This window comes from Haliotis cracherodii, unplaced genomic scaffold, assembly GCF_022045235.1.
Source record: "Haliotis cracherodii isolate W230 unplaced genomic scaffold, xgHalCrac1.p SCAF_7, whole genome shotgun sequence".
Taxonomy (NCBI): Eukaryota; Metazoa; Mollusca; class Gastropoda; order Lepetellida; family Haliotidae; genus Haliotis; species Haliotis cracherodii.
The window spans coordinates 37,630,324-37,641,429 of NW_027266330.1; the positions used below are offsets into that span (position 1 = coordinate 37,630,324).

The 11,106-nt window shown below is 38.2% G+C and overlaps 1 protein-coding gene across 1 annotated transcript; it reads right to left on the minus strand.

Moving 5' to 3' along the window:
- Positions 1-684: 684 nt before the first annotated feature.
- Positions 685-1,977, minus strand: LOC139447076 (alpha-(1,3)-fucosyltransferase C-like). Its single transcript, XM_071228229.1, has one exon. It carries the CDS (start codon positions 1,975-1,977, stop codon positions 685-687), a length of 1,293 nt encoding a protein of 430 aa, XP_071084330.1.
- Positions 1,978-11,106: the final 9,129 nt, after the last annotated feature.

The following is an 11,106-nucleotide window of genomic DNA, read 5'->3' on the forward strand; positions in this document are numbered from 1 at the left end:
TAATCTTGAACTGAAAATGACATTTTTTCATCATGAATCATGATGTGGAATTGATGTGTGCCTCTGAGTTTTTGTGAGAATAATGATTAATATTTGAAAACGGGATAAACTTTTTATGTTTACTTATAGTCAGAGGGGTCTTTATGAAACAACATTCGTTTTTTTCCGAGCTTATTGCTATTGGGTTTTAAATGCCAACGCTCGTACAACCAAGTCATTGTTAAATATACAGGGGGTTTTCAACTATTTTATTTGTGTATAGTTAGATATTGCGATGTATGTTGTTTGTTGAACATCTGTTTATAATCACAAACTGGGTCGTTACAGAATATCTCAATCTTTAGAGATAATGTGAGAGAATCAACGTTTTGAAAAGTGCATAATTATATCAAAGTGTACCTCTTAATTCTGAGACTTATGCACGTTAATTGACAAAGGGGTTTATCCCATTAAAATGATCGGGATTATTGCATCCACTGACCAAGGATGATAACCCAAAAACACATTGGTTCGAACCCACGGACTTATTTTGGTTGAGGTGGCGTCAACCACTAGTTGCTTCAATTGAAAACAAATTGTTTCCCCGTCCCTGCGATACTCATGCCTCTTCAAGGCCTACAACAATCACTGTATTTTAATTAATCTGTAAATTTATTATTCGAACATTAATCCTTTTGGTTTCACCTAGCCAAGATCTCTTGGTGCATGGCATTCTTTTTTCCATTTCTCTACATCTGTCTGTGTGTCCCACAGAGTACCTGGCTTATTAAGTCGATAACAAAGTTCACAAAATGCCATTTGCTTCCCACGATTTGACCCGAAAACCCTGTACTGTTCTTTCCTCATGAGTATGTCCATGTAAGCAGACGTGTTAGACATAAGACCCTTGAGATGCCAGCCCAGAGACTCCGGGTTGGAAAAATCAGCTGCATTGATGTACGTCCCATTGGGTACTAGGTGTTTGTAGTCGGCCCCGCCCCGGACTATCGGGACGCAGGGCACGTTGAATGTCTTGTACAGCTTCTCCGTGATGTAGTCTTTACACAAGGAGTTCTCAAACGACAAATAAAACATGTAGGTATGGTTCAGCATGTTTAAGCATTCTGGCCTAGATTTTAAACATTCCTCAGGCCCACAACGTCCAAATACGTCAACGTCAATGATTTTCTTTAGCCTTTCGACATATGCCATTCGTCTTGAAACTGTTTTACAATGGCTAACAAACCAAGCGACTGCCTTCGTCTTGCGTTGCACGATATTCAGAAGATCATGATACGAGGGGAGTTTCAGAGTCGGTACAAACATCCCCACGGGCGCGAAGAGGTCGGAATCTGTTCTGTATGTCATAGTCCAATTAAATACTCTTCTCCATTTCAGTGTCTGCATTGTGGTCATTGTGTGTGCAAGGTGAGCAGGACTCTCCCAAGCGAATATTATCCACACTTGTCCCGGGGTGCGGGTTGGGGGTGTCGGGGTTATCGATCTGCCATTGAAGAGCACTGCGTCTGCCTCTGCAATCATTGAGCGATTCTCTGACAACAAACAGTTGCTGTATTTGCATAGCTTCATCGTACCTTTAAGTGCTGAGCGCAACCAGTCCGGACAATTATCAAATACAATAAGCTTTGTTCCATTTCCAGGGTAATTTGTCAAGGACTTGTATGTGAATGGGAGATCCATATTGACCCCATCTATTGGATTCCAGTACTTTGTAATGGCTTCATTGAAGACAAGCCGAGATGAAGCATGTTGTAAGATTGTGTAGGAGTTACTCTTAACCATGTCTGATCCTGATGTCATTTTCCCAATCAAGGTATCCTCCCACGTGTGTGCCTTCAGATATGAAAATTGACGCTCTCCTTCATCAAGGGGAGAAACAAAACCGCGACTTCCGGTATATGATGGCAACGCGAAAAGGTACATGAAGCATGCCACGCAGGCCCCAATTAGGATAATTAAGACTTTTCGATCTTGCATCTGAAATTGTACGAAAATGGTATCAATGAAATATTGTAAAGTTCCACTGAATATAGAATTTAATAGTAAATATTCATTAAGCATGTGGTATATGGATGCTGTTTAAAAGAAGCAGGTAACTGTACACATATTTATTGTAAATTATTTCTGAACTGGTTAATCCTTAAATGGTGTAGCTGGTATGGCCATCAAGACTACATGACGTTATTACAGTAATGCTATCTATTCTATTTGCATTCCTACCCCGTGAAGACCGGGTTAGTATTGGTCTTCAGCAACTCATGCTTGTCATATAGCTGAAATATTTTTACAGGTGTTAGTGATTAATATTGGTACCACCGGTGGGTCAGGATATGCTTGTCTTAAGAAGCGACAAATGGGATCGGGTGGTCAGGCTCGCCGACTTGGTTGGTGCATGTCATCGTATCCCAAAGGCGTGGATCGATGCTCATGATATTAATCAATGAATTGTCTGGTCCAGACTGGTTTACAGACCGTCGTCATACAGCTTGAATATTGCAGAGTGCGGCGTTGAAAAACAAACAATTACAACCTGAACAACGTTAATTTTGGACAGAGTTAATAGAGAATTTGCATATATTCTATCACGACTGTTTCTGTTTCGAAGTTATGAATAATATGTATGGTATGAGGCAGTGCTTCGCCATCAAGATCGACATTTTTTGGGCAGTGTGTTTGCTGTTGTGCCAGTCAATAATGTTTAAGTTGATTTCATGACATTAAATAGAAATATTCAATATTTTGAAAACAAAATATATAAAATCAAAATCATTTCTCATGCAAGATAACAGCGAAAATATTATCGTCTTTGTGCTTTTTTAATTGATCATAATCGAGAATATTTTCCTTTTCTCAAAACTCATGTTTTTCTTTAACAAATACATAGAGGTTTGTCTACAAGCTTTATGACACATGATTCAACACATTTTAACTGAATTCAACTAACTTATGGCGTTATTAAAATATTTCGCCTATGGGCGAGAATATTTTCCTTTTCTCAAAACTATTTCCCTTTGCTCAAAACTCATGGTTCTCTTTAACAAATACATAGAAGCTTGTCTTCGAGAGGGACACGAGTCTACAATCGGCTTGCCCAGGAATGGGACGAGATGGTCACAAATGAAGGCAATACAGACGAATTTCATTATATATTTCGTTGTGATCATGAGGCTTTTAGAAAACTAAGAATAACACATATCGATAATAAATACCTAACTGCCCAAACATTTCGTATCTAAAACGTCTGTATTGTACTCCTAAATGTAAATACTTAAAGCAACTTGGTAGGTTCCTGGCAGTTGTAAATGCAGAGTTAACTAAATAGTCATATATGCAGAATATAATTTGATGTCGCATTAACTGAACGTGTATTCACTGATTCACATTCTGTATATCATATGTTATGCTATTGATCATGTACTACCGATGGTGGTTAAAAGAGAAATAATAAATGAATTCGTACCATGAAGTTAACTGCCCTCAACAACCAGCAGTTCTCCAACCGACCCATCCGTGCGAAGCCTGTCCTCACAATGAGCCATATGTTCATGGCAAGCTCATATATTTGCCATGATAATCGATATTATTTACCATCTGTTATAATAACCTCTACCTATTTCCTCTAGTCGGGTACTCTCATAAACAGGCATGTTATTCCGTTAATATTGTAACATATTAATGTTTCTAGATAGAAATTGTATGTCGCATTTGAACACAATCTAATGAAATGTAAAGTCAAATGAGAAATGTTTTCTTTATATTCTCAAGGATCCTAAGGATACATGTTGAGTTTGGGGGAATTGTCCCTTGGGTGATCGCCATTTTGGGTCGCTGGTCGTGTTGTGTGATGTCATAGCATCGTCGAACACGTATGTAACATCGCGTGATCATTCCCTGAGCATGTGTGTGTGACGTCATACAACATATTCTACTTGTGACGTAGCTAAACCTGGTATATCTCCCCACCCCAACCCACCCCCAACTCCCTCCTCTCTCTTTAAGTCTTTAATAATACCTTAAAAAGTGCATACATTGAAAATATTTTATTACAATTGAAATAAAATATATACAAATAACACTTCAAAGCTGCCAAGAAATCTGGCATATATACATACAATCACCACATAGTAGGGAGGTGCGCTTCTAGACGCCCCAAACAGTTCCGTTATTCTTACCAGAAGGTGATTGTGTACTCTCCACCTCCTCCTCAATGTTGAGAGGTGAGTCTGCGTCTTCAAAAGAGAGATGGCTAAAAGGGCTGAAACCCCCTGCAGCTGGAGTCCTAGCCGTCACTACCCAATGAGCACCATCCGGAGGGCAGTTTTCATAAGCATCGGTGGGTAGTCGTGACATGGGAGCCATTTTGATCAAGTTGTGAAGGGAGGATAGGATAACTCTTACTGTTGCTTTGTCTTGCAAATATTAATGTCAATGATGACAGAGCATGAGATAACAAGTTCAATTCTCTATTAGTAATGGGTTTATTAAATGTATGTTATTTGTCTTAAGTTGGTAATTTTGAAGCCTTTGTAAATATTAAATGATATTATTTAGATTCCATAACATATTTATTGTCTCTCCATATATATGAGGACATTTTGCTGGCCAAACTGTTATAAAGCTTCCACGTATATATGTCAATAAGCTACCAGGAAAGGTTCAATGAGTTTCCCAGTTATTGCTGATGGAGATTTTGTAATACCGAGTATTACATTTGGTATTTTGTCCTTTAAAAAATGAGAAAAAATGACGCAATAGAAAAGTCTTTAAAAATTCCAAGACATACTCTCCTGAAACCTAATGAAAAATCTGTGGGCGATCAAATTATACCGTTTGTGTCCACCTTCAATCCTAATAACTGTGATATCATGCCAGTCATAAGGGACAACCTCCCAATTTTACAGCAAATCGATAAAATGAAAAAAGGACTGAATAAATTTAAGATTATAAAAAGTACCAGGCAACCAAAAAATCTCAAGCAAATTCTTTGTCCATCCAAATATTCTTGTACAGAGAGTGTACCATGTGTAAGTAGATGTAACACACCAAGATGCGGCACGTGTAACATCATAAGTGAAGGTACTACTTTCCTTTTTGCAAATGGCAAGGGTTTCAATGTGAAAGCGGACATGAACTGCCGCAGCAAAGATGTGGTGTATGTTATGAGATGTTCGGGAACTACATTGGTGAAACCGGCATGGAATTAAAAGATAGTCACTGTACACAAACAGCAGATTAGAGACCCTAATGTTCGATGCTTAGGTGTCAGCAAACACATTGATGATTGCGGAAACGGGACATTTACTATTTTTCCGTTTTATAAATTGTATACAAGTAACAAGCAGCTGAGACTGGAAAAAGAACTAATGTTTATCCAATTGATGAAACCAAAATTGAACTCTAGAATGTATTAATATATTTGTCATTTCAATCGTAAATGTTGCACTGTTACTTTACAAATACTGTATATTTAATTCAAATGTCTCCCTACAATTGTTAAATTACTTGGTGTCGTCGCTGGAGTGTGTAAATACATTATGACGTCACAGTTGTAATTTATGACGTAATCATAAGTATGACGTCATTATATGTCAATGTCAGTTACACTGGTTTGAGACCCTGGCTGCATCATGGAATCTGTTGTTACCCCGCCTAACAACATTAAGGGACAAAACGCACTGACAGCCTTGGAGTCAGTATTATCGGCTGGAACTAAATAATCATCAAACGCCCGGACAATTTCAAGCAGCCACGGGCACAGTGCATGCACGTCGATATGACATAAATCATATTTAATGCGATGGGATATCACGTATCACGTAATATACTCCCTCGCTCTTTTTTATCAATCCAAGTTTTCTATGATAACACGAGTAACTTGTTTTAAAATTGTCTCCTTGGAAAATATTTATGTTTCCGCGCTTATATTCTCTCCTATAAATCGTCCTTGCGGCCGTGTTGCAGACTACCCTGTTTACCACACAGATCGTTTAGACCCGTGAAGATCCGGGAAGAGAATACGTCTTCAGAAGCCAATGCTTGTCGTAAGACTTGCGGCATCACGCTGACTTGGTTGATCGTTTTCCAATTGCGTAGATCTATGCTAATGATGTCAATCACTGCATGTTCTGGCCCAGACGCGACTATTTAAAGGCCACCGTCATACTGGTGAGTGCTGAGTCAAACAAACAAACAAACAAACATAAAATGTTAATGATCTACGAAAACTGTCAGAACGTTACTGAGGGATAGTTGCATGAATAATGAAACTGTTTTGGTAAATCAGTAGGATACATATACAAATGTCATAGAAGAGCTGAAGCGAAATGGTAGTTCAATAGTTGTTGTTTTTCTGCTACTGATGATGTAGTAATCATGTGAGGATCAGATATACATTTTACCCTAATGATCTTTTGTAAGGTGGTCTCGTTTTGGATCCTGGTGGTCAAGAACCTAGTGTTTATAGATAGAGTCATCTATTGAAAACATATTGTTATTATGTGTGTCTGCTTTGTTTGATAAAATAGAAATGGGATCTGTACGTAACTGTTGTACTGTTTTAATTGACGGGTATTCCATGATAACGTGTTCTTGCTATACATCTGGTGGCAGTGTTGCTGCTATGATGTCAACGTGACGCCAACAGTGACATGATCTAAGGTGGCAGTGTTGCTGCTATGATGTCAACGTGACGCCAACAGTGACATGATCTAAGGTGGCAGTGTTGCTGCTCTGATGTCAACGTGACGCCAACAGTGACATGATCTAAGGTGGCAGTATTGCTGTTATGATGTCAACATGACGCCAACAGTGACATGATGTAAGGAGCATTATGTCAAGGATGTTGCCTGTATTACGTGAACAATTGTCGTCGCGTTCCGCCTGTATGTATCTCGTAGGAATTAATATCAACTCGCTTATTTCGAACCAGAAAGCTATATTCGGGGATTGGAGCTATTGTGCATTGTGACCAATTCAGAATTGACCGTCAGTTTGGATGGGTTCATTAAAGTGTGAACCATTTAAAAGAGCTGGTTAACCTGTTCGTCTTCAAGCGAAAGTTTAACCAGCGCTTTTAAATGGTTCACACTTCCATGAACCCATCCAAGCTGACCTTCAATTCTTAATTGGTCACAATGCACAATTGCTCCAATCCCCGAATATAGCTTTCTGGTTCGAAATAAGCGAGTTCATACTTTGTAGTTCACTGGTCTCGCTGAATAATATAGTAACAATATTTTGAAGACCTTTGGTTTCGCTGAAGAACATAGCAACAATGTTATTTTGTCGATATTCGCCGGCTCTCGGTCACATACGTTCCCCACTCATACTCATCTACGCAAAGAAAAATAGTTTTTTTTTTAATATATACAACATAATCTGAAAATATGTCAACATCAACATAAGTGCATCCCCTGCACACATTGACAAACGATCTTTGGGATCAATCAAATCTTAAAAATAGGTAAGAGGAAAGTGAACAAAGATATAAACATTACTCGATATACCGAGGCGAGGTCAACCATCAAGTGTGGATTTATATATGACGTCACATAAGTTTGTAAAAATGTGCATTTCGAGTCGAACGGGGTCATGAGGATGAAATTTACACTTACTGCTGTTGAAAATGAAGTTTATTGAACAGTTATAGAAAACACCCCGACGAATGAACCTTCCCATGGCACTAGCAAATTGTGAATATCACTGATTTATAAATGTGTTGCTTGTGTCTGGATAATCACAAACCAATTCGGACCATGTGGAATGGACTGGTGGGGACTGAACGGAGTGCTATGAAACTTGTGTGTTTTGTGTTAATTTGCAACGTCATGGCATGTTATATTTGGAGTTTGGGATTTGTTGTGTATGCTTTAAAACGTTGCTTAGTCTACGTTTCTTGTCACCTGAGATTGACCTGATGCCAGTTTCATATCTGTGACCCATCATTCTTGTACCGCCGCTTCTCGGCCCAGAATGCATGGAGAAGGTCGGCCAACTCAGAAACCGGGATAGTAATTCCGTCTACAGACATTTTTTTTCGTTTCGAGTGACCAGTCGATAAAACGGGTAGGCTTTTTTGATTTTTCAGTTTTTTTAAATTAAGTTTCTTTCCTTACCTTTTTATGTTTTACAATACAATAGCGAATCAGGATTAGGACCTGTGTCGACGGTCACATCTGACACATTACAACATTGTTTTTATTCGCAATTGTCTTGGTGTTAGATTCCTGTCATTTCAGAAAACAGGTCATCAAAGTCAATATCGCTCAATAAATCAATTTTGTTCACCTCAGTTATTTTATAGAATTCATTTTCTTCACTTGCGTTATTAGTATTGATGGATAGCCATTCCATATCCAAATCACCGTAAGGACAATCCATTTTGTTTCATTTAGCAGCTAGACGACGTTAAACACCAGAACCAAAGCATTTATTTAAATTTTTAGTCAGATGAAATGTTACAATTCCAGGCAAAAATACTAAATTAATTGTATTGCTGATTATAATGTAGGGATTAAAAAGAAAAAAACGAGTTGATTGTAAATACCGATCGAGACTTCGGGGAACCCCGGAAAGTAATTCCGGCAAAAGTTCACACGATCAATTTCATACAAAAAATGTTCACATCGTGTGAACTTTTCTGTCCGTTCCTACATCACGTCACTATCCATTCAGCCAATCAGCGTGAAAAAAAACAGTGTAAAGTATGAAATTAAATAGCGATGATTAAACACCTAGAAGACTATAACGGTTATTTGTCACAACCGACGCTCGAATAAAACGAACATGTGATTATGACTTTAAATGACATTATTATTTAAATGTAGCATCGTGAAGCATGTTGAACTCATTATAAGTTAAATATACATTCATGAAACGTGTAATGGTCCTCCTCAATCAGTACTTCTCTTCAGAGGCTTAGTTATCACGTCATAACCAATAGCTACACGTTGCTGCACACTCGTGACAGTTGATCACACGGCCTTAAATAAGAGGAACCTTTGACTCGCATATGGATAGCTTGTAAGGTTATCAACACTCACTACATCAATGTGCATGCTAAGTATACGCCAATTCGAAGTCATAGCAGTAGTTATCAATACTGAAATATCGAAATCTTACCAATAACATTTGAGTCAGCGGAGCCTTGTAACAGATAGTTATCAATAATCAATTTTACAAATTACTTATCAGTGCAGCCAGTAACATGGTTCTTGCAAATAATGCTTACAATGGAATGTCTGGTTATTCCTCTGAACTATCGCTGCACCTTGATATGATACGCTACATAAAAGTACATACAACCCTGTTTTTTGTCGGGTAATTAAGCATCACGTGAAACAAAGAGAAGCATTCTTTAATCTTTCAATCAGCTATAGATGGACAGGTGAATTGCAAGCGGAAGCATTACAGAGACGCAAAACTTATAGACTTTTTCCCCTGTGAAAAAGACGATTGAATCAGTTTTGAATTCCTTAATTTAAACACATGCTATTAATTTTGATATTCTTTGTGTCTCCAATGTTATGTTTAAGTTATGACCAATACTAAAAGTAATAAAATTCATATCATGCACTGCTTGTAGGTTATTGATGCACTATAAAATACCCGAACGTCGTTTATCTAACAATGAACATGTAACAGAAAAACATGTTTACGAGTCTAGTAAGGAGATGTAGGCGAAGGACGTGAGGTGTTATCACGAGTATAGTTCATTGATAACAGCTATCGTCACATGGACAAGAGATGATGCGACTGATGTACCAGTCGAGTCGCAACCTAAGGAGGTGACTATCTGTCACCCCAGATTACACTACACTAGAAGTACCAATGTTTGGAGTAGGAACTTAAACGTAGGACCAAAACACGACCGCGTTTATAACGTAGATTATTGCTGCTGGAATGTTATATAATATGGTTGATGCATTCAAAATGTACTGTTCCAAAAATGTACTTTTTTTAATTTGTTTAGCAGCATCCGAAGACAAAAAAGGATGTGTGTTTTACAACATTTTTTTGGTTCTATAAGTTCTTCGAACTTCAGAAAAAAAATAATAATTAATTGTAATGTGACTTTGCGGCTCAAATATCATTTCCCTGTTGATGATACGAATGAACTAAGGTATACTACAGCTGTGATGATGTACTCTTATGTTCAGCTATGTTCATGAGGGTGAGTGAGTGAGTGAGTGAGTGAGTGAGTGAGTTTGATTTTACGCCGCTTTTAGCATAACACAAGCAATATCACGGCGGGGGACACCAGAAATGGGCTTCACAAAGTACCCATGTCGGGAATCGAACCAAGGTCTTCGGCGTGACGAGCGAACGCTTTAACTACTAGGCTACCCGACCGCCCCTCGTTAGGGTGATTGTGTAGCCTTGTGATTACAGTGTTAATTGGTATATTAGACATAATGGTGACCCGGATTCGATTCATTGAAGTCAATTCTATGGTTTCCTTCGGCCAAAATGCGGCGGGGTAGCCTAGTGGTTAAAGCGTTCACTCGACCCGGGTTCGATTCCCGACATGGGTAAAATGTGTGAAGCACATTTCTGGTGCCCCCCACCGTGATATTGCTGGAATATTGCTAAAAGCCGCGTAAAACCATACTCACTCACTCTACGATTAAAACTAAGGTAGGAATAACAAGATTTGAATGATGTGGTCTTATGATACCCTCTCAGGGTAATCATAATTTTACTTCAACCCCCTTCCAGGGCACAGTCACAAACAGTCGGTTAATAATTATAAACTACCATTTCGTAAAATAATATATATGTACATTAGTCTTTATCAATTAACTCTATTTCTTTAAAAAAAACGCTATGATTAAATGAGAACTTCGATTAAAAAGAGCCTTTATGGATGAAACTTTGAAATATTGATCCCTTGTGACGGACAAATCTATAGTCAAGCAGGTGTTTCCAACATGGCTGGGTAACCAACAGAAAACGATGTTGTATCGGCCAGTAGCAAGATCATTAAACAATTCAATAATTTCAATTAAAAATGGATGTGTGGAAGGTGTCTTAATAGCCTGAAGGCAAGAAAGAAAACAATTGAGCAAATGATAAACTGTGTATGGTTAGTTTGGCTGTCGATATATT

Excerpts from the sequence above, each read along its gene's own strand:
- LOC139447076 (XM_071228229.1), bottom strand. The coding sequence starts at position 1,977 with ATGCAAGATCGAAAAGTCTTAATTATCCTAATTGGGGCCTGCGTGGCA.